Here is an 18,579-nt window from a genome sequence, read left to right as displayed (position 1 = left end):
CTATTTGCTACTTTCCCTCGAGTACGGCAGTTTATGCATCACCCAAAGGACAGTCCCCCTTTTCTATTTTGGATGATGACATATGGGAGTTCTCTAGAGTTGGTGACATTATCATTCTAGGGGACTTCAATGCTAGGACTCCCCATCACTAGACAGTGTTTTATGATACTTCAGAGGAGATGCTGAGAGAGCTAGATGTTGTAGAGACGGGCCTGTCCAGACTATCGCAGGATGTGGAATATATTGAGTATGGGCGACACTTGATAGACATGGGTATTGCACATGGACTGGCCATCTTGAATGGCCTTTAGAGATTTCCTACTGCGGGAGGTTTCACATGATTCCCACACAGACATAGAGCCAGCATAGTGGATTATGTCATGGCACAGCCGAGCGTCATCTCTAGTATCCAAGATCTGATGGTTGGACCAAGGCCTGTTGGGGTGGCAATGGATCATGCCCTTCTGTCAATGACCATCTCTTTTCAGTTTAATGTAGCACACAGTCCACAGGCAGCAGCACCTACTCGCTACACCTTCACGCGGGAGACGGACTCTGCATATATAGATGGGATCTACAGACGGTTGTGCATTGAGAAGCCAGGGAGACCTCTGGAGGAGCTTACTACTATATTGACACAGACATTACATGATGCAGCAGCAAAGGCATATCCACACACTCAGCCTGAGTAGAGACGTCGTTCTAGGAGCACGCGGCAGAACAGTTGGTATGATGCGGAATGCTGCGAGACTAGAGCTAGACTTCAGAGGGAGGTGCTTTTGGGGGACATCACTCATAGACAGTCACAAATTGACTTCCGGCACCTAGTGCGACGGAAGAAGAGGGCATTTTTGGCTCGACTAGAGCAGGATCTATACCAGTTATTCCTGAGTCAGGATTCACGCGAGGCATAGCGGCTCTTTCATGAGCACTCTCCCCCCCCTGCCATTACCTCTACAGAGTCCTGGGGCCAGTACGCTTCATCTTTGTACACAGTTCCTGGACAGCCCCAACCCTCCCGATCCATGCCCACATGCATGTGCTCTTTTCACCGCTGGGATGGTGAAGAAGGCCATTGACAGGATGAGGACTGGGAGAGCATATGATATGATGGCTTAGTGGCTGAGCATTTCATGCATGCCAGAGATCTACTAGCAGAGCTTCTAGCAGTTATGTTTAACCGTGCTATGTGTGAAGGCTTGCCTGATACTTGGAGCCTATCTACTATTGTACCTATCTTCAAATCAGGAGAACCTATGGAGCCTGGGAATTATCGCACTATCATGATTGGACACACATTGGCACGGTTGTACGCATCCATTCTTGAGCAGCAGCTCAGTAGATGGGCAGAGAGGGAGAGAATACGCGCAACCGGGCAAGCAGGGTTCAGGAGAGGCTTTTCTACTCTTGACCATATCTTGACACTCAGAGCCATCATTGAGGAGGGCAGATCACATGGGAGACGGATCTATTACTGCTTTGTGGACTTCTGCAAAGCATTTGACACAGTACCCAAAGCTAGATTGATGCGCAGACTACAGGAGATGGGAGTACCCACAGAGCTCATTTGGGGGATCATGGCATTATACAGGTCAGTAGTGGGGCATGTATGCACCTTCGAGGGACTATCTACACCGGTTCACTTCACTATTGGGGTGAAGCAAGGCTGCCCGCTCTCTCCTACTCTATTCTGTATGTATGTGGATGAGGTTTCTAACTACATTGAGAGCGATGGTGATAGAGGTGCACAGCTGGCAGGGACATGGATTCCACTCTTGTTATATGCTGAAGATATTGTGTTGATCTCCGACTCTCCGGAGGGGATGCAATGTCACTTCGATGCTTTGCATAGGTTTGCCCACGAAAGTGGTTTGTCTGTCAATCTTGGTAAAAGCAAGGTTATGGTGTTTAATACCACCCCACAGTGGATCAGGCGGTCGGCACCTACATTCACATACGGCCAGGAGACAATGGAGTATACAGATGCTTACACCTATCTTGGAGTGGTTTTTAACGGACCAGCATTTTCATTGAGGAGAGTAGCAGAGACCAGATTGACTAGAGCCCATGCAGCATTGGGTAGATTGGAGAGGATGTGTTTGCAGGTTCAATTTCAAGAGCCTCAGACAAAGCTCTGGCTCTTTGACACTTTGGTGGCTTCTGCATTGCTCTATGGAGCTGAGATATGGGGACCTTCATTGGATCATCACGGAGGTCGGGTCGCACTGATGGATGGGGGGACATGGAGAAACCTCTGGTCTCTATGATCTCACGGCTCATTAGAGCCAAGCCTTCAGTACCACGTGTCATTATCCGAGCAGAGCTAGCGGCACCCCCACTAGTGGTTGAGGCGCTCACCAGATCAGTCTCCTTCATACACCGCATGTGGGAACTTCCCAGAGACAGATATGCCCGCCCTGCACTTGAGTCCTCTCGACAGTTAGCCATGCAGGGAGATACAGCATGCTGGTATGGGGAGAGGATATCATGGTTTCAAGCGCATGGGTTCAGCATAGACAGCTTGCCACCCTTCTAGTACTCATTGGATGCACCATCTCCTTACACAGTCTAAGATCACCAGGCTCATCTGCCAGGACTTGACTCAGCTAGACACCAGGAGGACATGGATACAGCCAGAACAAGAGTTGGGCATGAAGATGGCTTTCTACAGACAGCATCTTCTCCAGAGGACGGTTTTGTGACGAGACCTAGATACATGGACACCCACCTGTCTCGTGGGATACAATGTGCTATTGGCCAGATACGCACATCTTCACACCTGCTGCGGATTGAGACTAGGACATGCCCCTTGTGTGACATGGAGCCTGAGACAGAGTTGCACTACACATGCCGCTGCCCCGTCTACTACGAGATACGAGGCCGCTTCCATTGCTTGTTCAGAGAGGGTTTTGGACCACTCTCCAGAGTCATGCTGTACGAGGATGAGAGATTCCTTGGTTTGTTCTTGCTCGAGCTGTGCAGACACAGAGAGAGCCTGATGAGAGGAGAGGCTAGCCAGTCTCAGAGACGGATCACGGATTTCTTTAGAGCAAACACTAGACAGCCGGAGGAGCTACTACCACAACAGAGCTCACATTCGTCTCGCACCAGAGGCACACTGATCGACCGAGCAATTGAGCTGGGGACATCCAGACGCCCACGACTACGGAGGACTACACAGCATCAGAGGATTCGGATCACTTTGGCCAGGCATGCACGACGCCCGGTCAGACTACAGACCATGGAGGAGATTGATGAGATCCGCCAGCGACCGATGCTGGATCTCTTGTGATTTAGCTATTTAGCTATCCTAGCCAGCTGCTTACTTTGATTAGTTCACATCGAGCAGCTTAGGATTCCAACATATTTTTATTTTGTTATGTTGTTATTTTGTTACTCTGGCTTTGTATCAGATCCACCACATTGTAACGTTCTGATCTCATAGGTCACTTTGGCCTTTTGAAGACGTTAATATAACATTTCATTTCTCTCTCTCTCTCTCTCTCTCTCTCTCTCTCTCTCTCTCTCTCTCTCTCTCTCTCTCTCTCTCTCTCTCTCTATAACATTTCATTTCATTTCGTTTCTCTCTCTCTCTCTCTCTCTCTCTCTCTCTCTCTCTCTCTCTCTCTCTCTCTCTCTCTCTCTCTCTCTCTCTCTCTCTCTCTCTCTCTCTCTCTCTCTCTCTCTCTCTCTAGATCTTTAAGGTCTCTTGGGATAGTTTCCTACGACGTTAAAACTCTCTTCTTCTTCGTCTTCTTCTTCTCCTCTCGTGCATTCTCTCTTGGCTGTACGCTTCCGCATCGTTGACTTTGACAAGTATGTCCTGGATTGTAGAGTTTAATTATCAGTCTATCATGCTTTTAGTAGCCTGTTCAAAGAGCAATATGCGTTAAACTTACTGCTTTCTCAGGTTGCTGATATAACACATTCACTGCAGCAACCTGCTGGAAGGAAGGTGGGATCATATAATTTCAAGTTAATTAGATATCAGAATGTTCTGGCAGTTCGTTGTTCTTTCTGAGAGTAATTTGTTTGCTATTTGAGTGTCTTTACAGCTTGATGGTGTTGGTGTGGCAAGCGGGGGCCTCAGAGATATGATACCTTGCATTGCCAGAACATGTGTAGCGATTGGTGTGGATGGCATTTTCATGGAGGTCAGAATTCTACTTCCATATCTGTAGTAGACATCACATTCCAAAAACATTATTTTCAGGGGTTTAAGCTCCTCGTTTGGATACAACTATGTTTGTGCATTAATTGATGCAATTATCTCCATTTTTATGTGGCACACCGTTGCAAATAACCAAAGCATTGTGTTTGCCTATTAGTTGAAGAGTGGGTCTTTGAAATCAAGAAGAAAGAAAGGCTAAGGCTAAAGACAGAAGAGCTGGAACTAATAAATTTTGTCAAAGGTCTTTACTCATGTTACTTAAATTCTCTTTTAACCCTCTCAAAGTAAGAAAATGATTTTAGATCGTTCTTCTTTGATGAAATGCAAGTTTTGTAGTCATTGCCTACATGAATCTGTGCAGGTGCATTGGCAGTTCACATATGCCTGCACTCATAAACATTTGTAATTACTCAGTGCAGAAGACCTGTGGGAATCTACCACGGGAGCTTTTCCAGAAGACTTCACAATCAAATTTCAAAATGAAGCAGTTTATCATCTCTTTACTTTCTAAAAATACACGTGTTCTACTGTATTGGCAGGTGCATGACAACCCTCTAAAAGCCCCAGTGGATGGTCCAACACAATGGGTATGTAAGTCTTAATTTTCCCTCACAAAAGTGGCTCATGTTTAATGAAGTGTTCAGGGATCTGTATGTTCTTCTTTGCTTTTTGCAGCCTCTGAGGAACCTAGAGCCTTTACTTGAAGAACTTATTGCCATTGCAGTATGCTTCTCAATCTGATTCCTTTGTCAAAAGAGATTTTTCATTGATGTCAGATTTATTTATTTATTTTGGATGATAGAACTATTGCAAGGGTGTCAATGCTCACAAAACTAATTTATTGCCTGCTTACAGAAAGCCAGTAAAGGAAAGGAAAAGATGGACATTGATTTAACTCCTGTGGATGAGGACTTTTGAATGAGCCAGAAATACAGTATCCAACCTGCCCCTAGCAATTGGAGTATTTCTCCTTTCATCAATTCATAGAATACAATACATCAGGAAGTTCCGGAAGCATGGTCCTTTCATTCAATTCCATTCATTATGCCAATCAAGGCTTTATTAAACAGTTGGCTTGTATCTGTAACACATTAATAGTAAACACTGGTTTCAAATTGAGATTTGAAACTTCACTTGTCTTTTTTGCAAGCATGCCCCATGCTCACATTGTTGAAACATTATGTCTTTTGTAAGAGCTTGGTGAATGGTACTCTGTCCAGATTCTTTTATGTAGGAGTATGATTAGGCATTTAATTCTGTAATGAAGGAGAGTCGTGGTCATCATTCAACCGCAACAGTACAATATTCATGCTTTTTTTTGCTCCCAGAGTTACATGCAGCCAGTTTGTGTTCTAGCAGCTATATTTTCCTTTGAATAGTTCAACTACCATTTTGCTCGGGGAGCAGCAAATTTGAGGTGTGCTACTAATAAACCTCTCTTTGATTGAGAAAAAAAGTTGAACTATTGATAAACCTCTCTTTGATTGGTGGCCGTATTTGGTTGTAACGTGTGAAGTTTTGGTAGCCTTTCTGGCATGTTACCCTCAAAAACATCTGTGCCTACAGCTAATTGCATGAAAGTTTTTAATTTATCGGTGCTAAGATTTTGTTATATTGAGAGAGATTTTTTCCGCATGATTAAGCATGAAAGGCATATTGTGCAACTAATGTTGTGCACTAAACGGCAGGTTAGTAATAATGTGTTCCCTAACATTGTTGGTAAGCGTGAAAGATTGAGCTTCTAGAAATTGCAAATGTGCTTTTACTACTAGTAAAGTTGGTGGTGATACCAACTTTCATAATCAATCACCAGGCATATAAATCAATCACAATCAACTAGGCCTATGGAATCTACCTTGTACTTAGCTGCATAATTATAACTATCACAATAGGTTGCTCCTTACTAAACCATGACAAATATATAAGTTGTCTAGTGTAAGCAAAAACCAATGTCTCGCAACAAATTATCAATCATGCAAAATTTCTTGGAAGACATTAGCTAATCAATTAGGAAAGCTTAGTGGTCCATTGTTGCTAATGAGTTGTGCCTAGGCTATTCAATTAACTTGCCCATGTTGACACTCCAAACTAAGAAATTTGCATATATCACGAAAGTAAGTAAAATATAGAACATGCTATTGTTAGTAAATGAGATCAAAGCAACCTCTTCAATTATGATGACAGCTTCAAAAATGTACCGATTTGAGTATGGATGGGTTTGTGATCTGTAAGGTTGAATCTAGTAAGGAATTGTGTCCACATTGTTTGTGACAGAGCCCCAACACACATGCCTAAAGATGTAAAAGTCATAAATTTAACATAAAAAGATGTATTCAAAAACCCTCAAGATCGGTAATATGTGTCATTTTGACAAGTGAGCAGCACAAAAGAATGCTTTAAAAGTATATTCCTCGTGTTTCATATACAATTGACCTATTAGTGTGGTTGTTATAAAACCCATGCATAAAAAAGTATCTTCTAATATTAATCTCCATGCAATTGCTTTAAACCATGCAATGTTTTCTTCAACCCACACTTTCCCTCCTTCCTCTTTTTTAATAGAACTATTAGGTAGCAATACACTTGTTTAAAAACACATTTAATATGCATATTCCAATTCTAGTGTGCATTGCTAATGCATTAATTACTATGGATGGTTGTTGTATGGCGAGTGGAGCATGATTCTTGTGTAAAACTTAGTGCCATAAGTTGAGCTTTTTAACAAGCAATGATATCATCTAGCAAAACTCACTTTATAAACAAACTTGGTACCATTTCAGTTTTGGGCATTAGTTATGTAAGTAATCACAACATTAAGAATGTAGCCTTAGAGCAACCAATGCACTCTAAGAGCCATGAATATGAAAAGGGCATCCAAATTGGTGCACCAAATATGAATATGTTATCTATCTTGGAACTCCACAATTTCTTCTCTCTCATCAAATCCTTATGAGCATAAGCATCAATAATGTACATGTGGACTCCTTGGAAAAGTGCAATGAAATCAAATGTCGCATAGCATGTTCTAAGGATGATCACAATTGGTCCAAATGCTTTGTTCGTTGAGGACATAATATGTAACCTTTAATTTTTGAACAATTAAAAAAAGTGACATTTTCAAAGCTTTATTATCGTACTGTTAAGTATGGAGCTTGATTTACCCTTGTAATTTTATTCTGAAGAGATACATTTGTAAAGCTCTCATTATGAGAAGCTATTATGCATATAAAAATTTACTCATCAAAAAATATAAGCTTGAGACTGGCTTTGCCAAATTAGTTCTTTTTCGTCAGAAACTCTTAGCCGAAAAGTAGTCGGTGGTCCATGGCTTGTGGCTGCAGGTGGTCACAGTGGTTGGTAGCTAATGGACATGTCTACGCATGGGCAGCTACCTCTCTTGTGAGAAGGCAATCCATAGAGGTTCTTTGGCATCTATAAAAAGAGGTCTCTTCTACACATAATGTAGAAACTCAAAGTGCAAGCTAAAGAGAGAATCAGATGAGACAACTATTGAGGGCTTTTAAACTTTGTAAATTACTCGACGTTGGAAGTATAAAAATAGAGCTATAACAGAGATTGCTTTCCTCTGGATGTAGTTTAAATTTGGGTGAACCACGTATACTTTGTGTATGCTCTCTCTCTCTCTCTCTCTCTCTCTCTCATGTTAATAAGTACATCATTCTAATAGCTACTTAGTAACCACTTAATCCTATCAACTGATATCAAAGCAAAGTTTCTTAGTAGCTAATATATAAAATTATTCTTTGAATTGAATGAGAGGGTAAGTTCAAAAGTTCAACAATAAGACTTACCAACATTAGAAGATGCAAATCAAAAAAAAATCTCTATTAGAAAGATCTCTGCTTACTATTGGAAGATCTGGCAAAGAAGCTTACAGTAATGGCAAATGAAGTTTGAAACATCCTTGATCAAAAGTCATTGGGAATAATTCGTCGGCTTTGCTTGGTGTCAACGATGACATTCAATGTTTTAGAAATGAAGATCATAGAGTACTTGATAAAGTTGCATGACCTCCATGTACGGAAAACCATCTGCATTAAATAAAGTATTTCTCATGGAGCGATTGTTCAACTTAAAAATGGTAGAGAATGGTTCAATTGCAAAACATTTAAATTAATTTAACACCAACATGAAAATTATCTTTGATGATTAAGTACAAGCTCTCTTAATACTGATAGTTGGGACAATCTTATATTGATCGTAAGTAGTTTTATTTCTCGTATAAGCACTTTCAAGTTTGATATGTGAAAAATGTGTTCTCTTAAGCAAAGAAATACGAAGAGAAACACAAGAGAAACATCAAGTGTTGCATTGTTAGTAGAAACTAAAGGAAGATCAAGGGAGAGATGCAAAAGCCAAAGTAGTCATGATCGCTCAAAGCATAGCAGGTCAAGACAAAGTTAGTTTTGTGGTACAAAAGATCACGTCAAAAAGGATTGATGGTTCAAAAAGGAGTGGAAGTTTCAAAACAGCAAGCCAATATCAGAGACCAATGCGATAGGTGAATTAGAGAAAGATGCTCTTATTCTTTCATTGGACAATGTGTCAAATTTTTGGATAGTAGATTATGGGGTTCCATTCTATGGAACACCTCATAAGTATTATTTTCAAAATTACATCAAAGGTAATTTTGGGTATATGTATTTGGATATATGTATTTAAAAAATGATGAAACTTGTGAAATTATTATTAGAAGGATAGTTTTTGTTAAAACTGAAAAAGAAAATGAATAGATGTTTAAAGATGTTAAGCATGTTCTCTCTCTTCATAAATTTAATCTCTATATGTCAAATAGATAATGAAAGATGTAGCATTGCATTCAAAAACAAACGATGGAAGGTTTCATAAAGATCTTTGGTACTTGCAAACGGAGACAAAGGTCGATTGAATAATGAAAGTTGTAACGTTGTATGTGGAAACAAACGATGGAAGGTTTTGAAAGAATCTTTAGTACTTGTATAACATCAATAAAAGGTAATGCTGCAATATGTCACTACTGCTTTGGACACGTCAGTGTCAAAGGAATACAAATCTTGCAATCAAAGAAACTTCTACCATGTTTGAATGAAGTAGATGTGGAGTTCTATGAGGATTTTGTTTTTGAAAAGCAAAAGAGAGTAAATTTTTTTAAAGTAGAAAACGAAAATAAAAACAAAAAGGCTTAAATTGATTCATTTTTATGTATGAAATACTGTTAGTATATCGTCCCTGGGTGGCTCATTGTATTCTATGACATTTATAGATGATGCGATTAGAAAGCCATGAGTTTATCTGATAAAAAACAAATTCGATGTATTTTTTATATTTTAGATGTCTTTTCTATATCAAAAAAAAAAGATATATTTTTTTTATTTTAAAGATGAAAAGCTTTTGTGAAAAATGAAGTAGGTGAAATGTCTTAGACCCAATAATGGAAGAGAGTATCACAACAAAGCATTTGAAAACTTTTGTGTTAGCAATGGCATTCGAGGACAAAAAACAACACCAAGGAAACCTCAACAAAATGAATTACACAAACAATGAAGTGAAAAATCATGGATCATGCAAGAAGCATGAGGCTACATGGAGATTTGTCGCTTTAGCTTTTGATAGAAACGATCACTCTCAATAGTATTGGATACAAGAATTTCAAACGAGGCGTGGATAGGTAAGAAGGTGAACTATGTATTTCTTAATGTATTTGGGTGTAAGGCCTTCATACACATAAAAAGTTTATTATTTAAGTTAAATATGAAACCAAAGAACTGTTTTTTCATTGGTTATGGAGAACGAACTTTGAGCATTGTTTATGGGATCCTAAAGATGATAAAATCTTTAGAAGTAGAGATATTATTTTGAATGAATATAATATGTACAAAAAGTACTTGAAAAAAAAAAACAAAGAATTCAGATGATGAGTACATGAAGCTTGAGGACAATGAAAACTCAAAGAATGCAAGTGATGACAACTTGCAACAATGCCAACAAGATGAGGAACCTCAACCTATAATCCGAAGGATATAAGAGATATAACATAACTAAAAAGAGAGTTACTTAAATATTTTTCAATAAAAGATTTAATTACTGTAAAACGGATACGTGATATCAAGAGACAAGTTGAAGAAAACATTAATATTATCTCAGGAGGATTACATTGAGAAGGTACTAGAAAGATTTGCAACACAAAATGCAAAACCAGTTCTTACACATTTTAGTAGTCATTTTAAACTTAACAAAGATATGTGTCCAAAGACACATAGTTCATACTTTTAAAGTATAATATGTGTTGCAACAGTACGTTCTCTAATGTATACTGTGGTTTGACTAATGCTAGATAGTGCACATACAATTGGATTCGTGAGTAGGTTCATGGAGAATTCAGGTAAAGAACATTAGCGAACTGTAAAATGGATACTTAGATATCTAACATGGACAACCACAAATGTTTTATGCTTTGGAGGCACTGACATTTTTTTACAAAGATATATTGATGCAGATATGGCAGCTAACAAAGATACTCATAGAAGCACTATAAGCTACGTTTTTACCATTGAAAACACAACAGTAAGTTAAGCTTCAACAAAAAGTGGTTTTGCTATCTGCCACGGAAGTAGAATATGTAACTCTTAGAGAGACTCTAAAAAAAAATGGCTTCATCGATTTTTTGAGGAGTTTGGATAAAAGCAACACAGTTGTATTTTGTACAATGAAAATTGGAGTACCATTCACCTCGTAAAGAATTTGGTCTTTCACTCAAAAAAAAACATATGAAAGTGAGATATCAATCCATATATGTACTCTTTTAAAAGAAGAACAACTAAAGCTTAAAAAAAGTGGTTAACAAAACGAAGTTGTGCTTTTACTCGATTTCAATTGGTAGTCCATGATAAGAAGCCAAAATGAAAAGCACTCACAAGTTTGCTAGAGATGAGTTTCCAAGAACTTTTACTCTTGTTATTTTTATTTTAGAAAAGCACATTTGTAAAGGAACCGTTATAAGAAGAAGCCATCGTACATGAGAAAAAATCACTTATTCAAAAAACCAAAAATTAAACCTTGGTCTTGTACTTTACTCGAAGCTTGCCTCACCAGAATATTTTCTTTTCATCGGAATATCTTGGTCAAACAGTGATCAGAAAGTGGTCAGTGGATACTTGGCCGGTGATCCAACGTCAATGGCTGATGGACAATGGGTACGTCTACACATAGATTGTTTCTTCTCAAGAAGAATCCATAAAGGCTACTTAGTATTTATAAAAGGGGGCCTCTTCTACACATAGTGTAAAAGTTGAAAGTGTAAGCTAAAGAGAGAATTTGGCGAGATGACCATTGAGGGTTTTTAAGCTTCTTCAATGAGTGGTTGTTTTCCTGTGAACATAGCCCACACTTGGGTGAACTATGTATAGTTCGTGTATGCTCTCTCTCTCTCTCTCTCTCTCTCTCTCTCTCTCTCTCTCTCATGTATGTTATCCCTCTTCAATAAGTAAATCACTCTAATTGCTACTTAGCAACTCCTTAATCCTATCACAAACTTTTTGGTGGTGTTAAATGGCACCAAAGCATACACAAGGGTCAAACATGCACACAAAGTGATCAATTGTATAATTCTAGTCATGTTAGGTCTCATGTATTGCATTGCATTTGTGGATGGACACTATTTTTACACAATAGTAACACACATGACCTCAAGCCAAAAAATATGTAGCAAAGTTTGACTCAATCATGCATCAACAAGCCATACTTTTTTTTTGTTATATATGACACTATACAATAAGGAGTTATATATGAGGATACCTGATGGTGTTGCAGCTATGGGGGGTGAAGCCTTGCCATGGCTAGAAGCTGTGGTGCAATAGAAACGAGAGCGAGAGAGAGAATTCAATACAGAGCAAGGAAACAAAAAACACACGCTATGATTGATAATAATGATTTTGTGTAAACACCTTACAATATAAATAGCCAAACTTGTCATGCATAACTTGACTTGCAATTGGACTGCTGACTGTATGTTATAGGGATTGTACCCACGAGCTAGACACCGGACATTGGACATCCCCACAATTGGACTTGCATACCCAACAACCCCCCCCCCCCCCCCTCAAGCCCAAACTATTGACAATGGACTTGATACAAACCATGGCAGAGTCCAATCACCTGAAACTATGAGTAGAAGTCCCCCCCTTGACAATAACATAGGTGTGTGTGTGTGTGTGTGTGTGTACTTCCCTCAAACACCACACCAATTGATGGTGTTGCAGCTATGGGGGTGAAGCCTTTGGGGTGCCATGGCTAGAAGCTGTGGTGCAGCAGAAACGAGAGCAAGAGAGAATTCGATATACAGCAAGGAAACAAAAAAGACACACTATGATTTTATGATTTTGTGTAAACACCTTACAATATTAATAGCCAAACTTGCCATGCATAACTTGACTTGCAACTAGACTATTGACTGCATGCTATAGGGCTTGTATCCACGAGCTAGACACCGGACATTGGACATTCCCACAACTGGGCTTGCATACCCAACAACCCTCCCCCTCAAGCCCAAACTATTGACTATGGACTTGATACAGACCATGGCAGAGTCCAATCACCTGAAACTACGAGTAGAAGTCCCCCCCTTGACAATAATATAGGTGGGTGGGGGTGTGTGTGTGTGTGTGTACTTTTCCCTCAAATAACCATCAATGTGAGACATACCAGAACTCGACCAAACAACAAAGGGTGGTCTTACCACTTTTTATGTAGCAGTGTCTATAACCCGTACAAAGTTTTTAGCATGACAGTAACCGACTACTGAGAGGCTAAAACAAGGCTTTGAAATTGATATTGACAACATACCAAATTTGAAATAAACCTATGACACTGAACATGTAAAATCGACTTTGAACTCTGCAGATTGGTGATGGACCAAGTTCTTGAAAGCAGATCTTCTTCATTCTTGTGGTTGCCGATGTGTTTGAGCATGTCCTAAACCTAGCTTGAAGCCATAGGCTTGTAGTGTCTGACACGCGTACAAAATCTCTTTGCTATTTATGCCTCGGTGATGCATTGACATCGTTGTGAATCAGCTATTGACTACGTTTTAAGATGCTGCCTTTTGATAGGCTGCGAACACTCCTCGCGAATTCTCCTTTCGCCTCCTGCTGCAAATCGAGTATCGAGCAGAGAATGCGAATAATTGCTAATGTGAATACCCGCTTGGATAAGGCCTTAAGATCAAATTGGGTGGTCATTGTTAAAAAAGTAAAAGAAAATAAAACCACAAACTGTCGATGGTCTGCAGAGAACAGTGCCGATGGCAATTTGCTTCACAACGGACGGTGTATGCCGAGTTTGCAGGCGGTCAAGAGACGAGATATTTCCAGCAAGCCAGGGCAAACTGATTGAGGCCGGTTTGGTTCAATTTTCTGTAGGTGACGGGCGGTCAAGAGACAAGATATCTACAGTAAGCCAGGGCAAACTGATTGAGGCCGGTTTTGTTCAATTTTTTGTAGGTGACGTTCGCCTTCTCTTTGCTTGTTAAGCGGCCGCTCCCGCCCAGTCTTCGAGTCAAGCACAAGCCGAGACCGGGTACATGCTCTGATACCAGTTGATGGTGTTGCAGGTACGGGGAGTGAAGCCTTTGGGGTCCCATGGCTAGAAGCTATGGTGCAGTAGAAACGAGAGCGAGAGAGAGAATTCGATACACAGCAAGGAAACAAGAAAGACACACTATGATTAATAATAACGATCTTGTGTAAACATCTTACAATATAAATAGCCAAACTTGCCATGCATAACTTGACTTGCAACTGGACTGCTGACTGCATGTTATAGGGCTTGTACCCACGAACTAGACACCAGACATTGGACATTCCCACAACTGGGCTTGCATACCCAACATTACCGACTTTGCATCCTAATTCAATGGTCATAGCACCCGGCTTTGAAGCACAAAAACACTTTTATCCTTCCATGGTTGTTGGGTACAAATCAAAGAGTAAGTTCCAAAAGAGTATCTACGAGAACTACAAACGTAGTTGCAAAGAGTATGTATGGGAACTACAAACGTAGCTGCAAAGTAGATTGTCTTGGGAAAAAAAGCATATAACAACAAGGATTAACCTTCATGTACACATTTTGAAGGTCCCTTATGTGGAGGTGATGACAAAACCATATCATTTTTTTGTCAATGTGCAAATAGTTATCACAGGCTTTGCTCGATGTCGATGAAGCCTAGACAAAATATTGGCACTAAGGGAGAAAATTTATTGCATTGCTTGTTAGTATGAAATGGGAACAAAAAGTACACAAATACAATATTGTGCGCCCTCTAGCTTATACCCTTCATAAAACGTGAACTTCCAACAATTAGCATTAATGGGTCATGGCTTTAATGTTTCCACTAGACTTAGTTCCATGTCCTCCGATTGGAATGAGAAGGCTTGAATTGGCTGGTTGATACACACACCAAACTCATTCCATTTGAAGCAAGTGGATCGAAGTCTGCTTGCATTCATGGGTTCAAACTTTAAGACCTCTAATACCAACTTTTGGAATTTGGTTTGCAAGGAATACAACTTCCATAAGAAGAAGCTAAAGTGCATAAAACAAAGTAGGGTCTTAACTTTTGGAATTTGGTTTGCAAGGAATACAACTTCCAGAAGAAGATAAAACATAGTAGGGTCAAGCATACATTGTATTCAAAGATAAGTTAGCCCTACAATGATGGGCATACATGAAATGCACCAAGGAAAGAACCATGCAACAACCGAAGAAGGGCCTCAACAGACATGTGGATTAGATAGGAACCAAAAACCAACTTCATTGCCTTGTGCAATCAATGGCCTCTCTTAGTACGCTTCTTATAGAGTCCATAAAGGGCATCTCACCTTAAAGTCCTAATGAATCAATTCTCCATTGGGACAATTTTCTATAAGGTTTGGGGATATCAAGAGCATTAGCCCAGCATTCCTTTTCTGCATATCATATGGACACTACTTCATTAGTACTTGGGACCTAGATGTGCATTATTTTACTCTTTTAAGGCACAAAATTGCGTCTGGTTGCTCAAAGTACTGAAGGTATAGCATATAACCATATTTTCATGTACTCATAAACACTAACATCACCTTTTATGCAAATAGCTATCTTTTGGCAACTTTCCCATTCCCCCTTGATGATACATTTCAATTTTGTTGCCTTTAATCATTTATCTTTTACATGTATAGCAAAACATTTCTCATTTACCACATTCTGAGACCTTTGGTACAATTAGTCATTCTCTTGCTCCACTACTTTGAGAGTTATCTACTTTATTTGCACTCGAATAGTAATTGTATTCATGCAATTGCCTTTCCCTCGTACTCTCTCCACCGCATCCGCCACCTTCATCAGTGCCTCATGCTTGATTTCTGCCGGGAACCCCTCCTTCGTTCCATGAAAAAGAAAAAGAAATCCTAGTTGCAATATACAGGAGCATGGACATTATACTAGCAATTTTTTGGAGGTCTTCGAGGGTCCTGGGCATTCGTATCACTGATATCGCTATCCCTAGCCAGTAGCCCTTGTTAATAAATACAAGAACGACACCAACATGCAGACAAAACATTACAAAGCATGTGTTCAATGGGTAGCCATCATGTGTAGCTCCTACACTTCAGTATATTAATTCACCAAGCATGGTGTCATTGTTATTCTGAACTCACTACCTCCATACTATTGTATCCAATCAGTAAGGACTGCCTGCCAGTGCAACATACACATACTATCACACTCTCACCTCCCCACATTGTAGGTAAGACCTTGCCGAAAAATGAAAATTTGACATCAGTAGACCCAATCCTCAATTCCAAACGGCTATTTTCTTCCTTTTAATGAGCAATACCATTGCAAGAATGAGAAAACATGCAGGTACGCAAAAATAACCCAAATGTGTGCCATGCATGTACAGTCAGGAAGGCATTGATGTGTGCCTCGACTATTGTGACAATCAAAGTACCAGACTGGTCACATTATTGCAGTCTTAATCTACTTGCCAAATACCTCAGCATAACGCAGATCGAATTTTGTGAATGAAGCGGATCCAAGCAACAGCTACAATCATAGTTGGGAAACAACACACTTTACTTGCTCTATGCGCAGAAGTTTGGAAAATGACCTCTCCAAAATCATAATGGAATCCAAATAATGTGTCCACATCAAAATTCCTGATCTACTCTATTACATCCTCATTGGGTGACTCTTTAAAAAAATAATCTTTATGTGAATAATAAGCCTGTGAACTTCATGTAAAGCTCACTTAGCAGAAACAGGGACCTCATTTAAATGCTGCCCTAGTTTCAGCTCATCAATAACGTTCAAGACAAAATGAGCAAGACCAGTTTCAAAGGAACTCAGCATTAGCTTCTCGCAGCAGAGGTATCAATTTCTTATAATGATGCAATCTGAGGGTATCTGCCAAATATCATGTGAAAAGAATGTTCATAAGCATACAGAGACAACTCGCAATAGAAACTCTGCAGAGAGAAATAAAGAACAATAAACTCACCTTCACAACCTCCAACATGCTTGCCTCCTAAAAAACACACCAGATTAAAGTGTCGATTAAAGGAAAAGACTGGGAAAACAACGAGCAAACAGTTCCTACACATGACCAAGCCCTCAAGCTAACGTGTTCATTCTTCATTCTCAAAGCAAACACCAACATGTCCACAGGCTGGTTACAAAATACCAATGCCTGCCCTTTCTCAAGCATACTGTTGATCCATGTTCTCACCCTAAAACTTACATCTTGTTCTTTATTACATTTCACCTGGTCTTATGCTTGTGCTCGAGCCATTTTAAACGATACAGAAGTTTCACCCACACACTTAACAGCTAACCTTTACAAAAAAGAAAAAGATTCGGGCTGGCTCAGAATGATACCCACCAATGAACACATTCGGCACAGTTGACTGTCCTGTAAGTCTCTGCAACGCTGCTTGAACCTCTCCTTCATCAGCTGCAATTCCATAAGAGTCTCTCTCTCTCTCTCTCTCTCTCTCTCTCTCTCTCTCTCTCTCTCTCGCGGGGAACTACACACGCTTAGCTGTGAGCTGCGCAGGCCACGAGCCATCCCACCAAGGGGGCTGTGCGCTATACTGTTTCAGCCGATACAGGCCGCCCAGTGGAGCTTTTCATTGCGCGCTCAGCATAGAGCGTTGCCGCCTGGCAGCTACCATATAGCAGGGCTGTGGGTATTATTGCTTGCGACAGGACAGAGGGGCAGTCCGAGACTGTTTCCCTATCATCAGTAGTGCCCACGCAGGGCCTTGGCGCAAGGCCTTTTTGTGAATACAGTAAGGGCAGCAGGACAGGTGTGTACCGTGAACCCAGAGGGGCTGGCAAACAGGAAACTACTGGCAAACAGGAAACTACCGGCAAACAGGAAACTACCTGCCGCGTGCTGACCCTGCAGGGGGCCGCGAGCTGTTCTGGGTGTGCAGGCCACGAGATTCCTTTCAGTTAGGGGCCGCATGCAGCTTTGAGTTGTTGACAGGTGCAGGTGACGCTGTATATTGCAAGGGACTGAGCCCTGGAGCTTTGGTTGGAAAACAGTGACAACAAGGGGCTGAGCCCTGGAGCTTTGGTTGGAAAACAGAAATTGCAGAATCGGCAGTTGCAGAATGTGGGAATTTGTAGAAATTGCAGGAAAGGCAAAAACGTATGCCATGTATGCTTAAAGTGGGGAGAACATGTATGCATAGTGCGGGGCATGTAGGGCCGTCTCCTACTACCATAGCAAATTCCCCTCTCGTTTTTTGCGGCGACCAAGCATGCGGAAACAAATGACAAGCTTGACCCTTTAGAGGATGCAGTTCAAAAATGCAAAGAAGAAATGACCGAAACACTTAACAAGATCAACCGCAACTTACTGGGCACAATAAAAATGCTCGACGAACGCGTGTTGGCCCAAGAAAGCAAGATAGCTACACTGGGAGATCGGGTGACGGCCCAAGACGAAGAGATTGCGTCACTCAAGAGGGAGCTCGCAGACGCACGATCACGAAACACACTTGAAGAGGGAGAATTGCAACCTTCAGTAATAGAAGAGCTAAACACGATCAAAGAGCAAGTGCGAGCCATCAAAGAGGGGGAAGAGCAACACAAAGAAATGACGACCTCTTGGGTGGACGTTATTACAAAGACCCAATAGAAGGCAGATGAGGCCGAGAAGTGGATTCAGGTTGCCAAGAAAGGGAAAAGCAAGGAAACAACTACGTCCACACCCACCATCATTAACTTGACACTTGAAGAGGAGCAAAGAAGGCGTGTGCGCTCTCTACATGTGAGGATTTGCGGTCTTAAAGACAAAGATAATGTGGACGAAGAGGTAAAAGAACTCATGGCTTTGATGGGGATTCATGAGCCGATGCACTCAAGAG

The 18,579-nt window shown here is 40.6% G+C and overlaps 2 protein-coding genes across 4 annotated transcripts in view; one reads left to right on the top strand and one right to left on the bottom strand.

The window, feature by feature from the left end:
• The window catches only part of LOC147428991 (2-dehydro-3-deoxyphosphooctonate aldolase 1-like), a 173,157-nt gene extending 167,724 nt beyond the window's left edge, over nt 1-5,433 (top strand). For both annotated transcript variants that reach the window (XM_086495373.1, XM_086495374.1), the window contains exons 9-13: nt 3,911-3,955; nt 4,056-4,154; nt 4,711-4,758; nt 4,847-4,894; nt 5,027-5,433. In XM_086495373.1, coding sequence (XP_086351499.1) covers nt 3,911-3,955; nt 4,056-4,154; nt 4,711-4,758; nt 4,847-4,894; nt 5,027-5,089 — 303 coding nt within the window. In that variant the 3' untranslated portion in view covers nt 5,090-5,433. The remainder of the gene's footprint in view (nt 1-3,910; nt 3,956-4,055; nt 4,155-4,710; nt 4,759-4,846; nt 4,895-5,026) is intronic.
• A 10,766-nt stretch (nt 5,434-16,199) lies between these two features.
• Nucleotides 16,200-18,579, bottom strand: part of LOC147428987 (glutaredoxin-like) — a 73,419-nt gene continuing 71,039 nt past the window's right edge. Inside the window, exons 3-5 of one of the 2 annotated variants that reach the window (XM_086495411.1) lie at nt 17,085-17,156; nt 16,704-16,730; nt 16,200-16,609 (exon numbers count right to left, since the gene is read on the bottom strand). In XM_086495411.1, the coding sequence (XP_086351537.1) occupies nt 16,539-16,609; nt 16,704-16,730; nt 17,085-17,156 (170 nt within the window). In that variant the 3' untranslated portion in view covers nt 16,200-16,538. Of the gene's footprint in view, nt 16,610-16,703; nt 16,799-17,084; nt 17,157-18,579 lie in introns of both variants that reach the window. The other variant, XM_086495413.1, reaches the window with a different exon arrangement.

This window comes from Adiantum capillus-veneris, chromosome 22 (assembly GCF_014529385.1).
Source record: "Adiantum capillus-veneris isolate H3 chromosome 22, ASM1452938v2, whole genome shotgun sequence".
NCBI classification, from domain to species: Eukaryota; Viridiplantae; Streptophyta; class Polypodiopsida; order Polypodiales; family Pteridaceae; genus Adiantum; species Adiantum capillus-veneris.
This window is presented reverse-complemented; position numbering and strand designations above follow the sequence as displayed.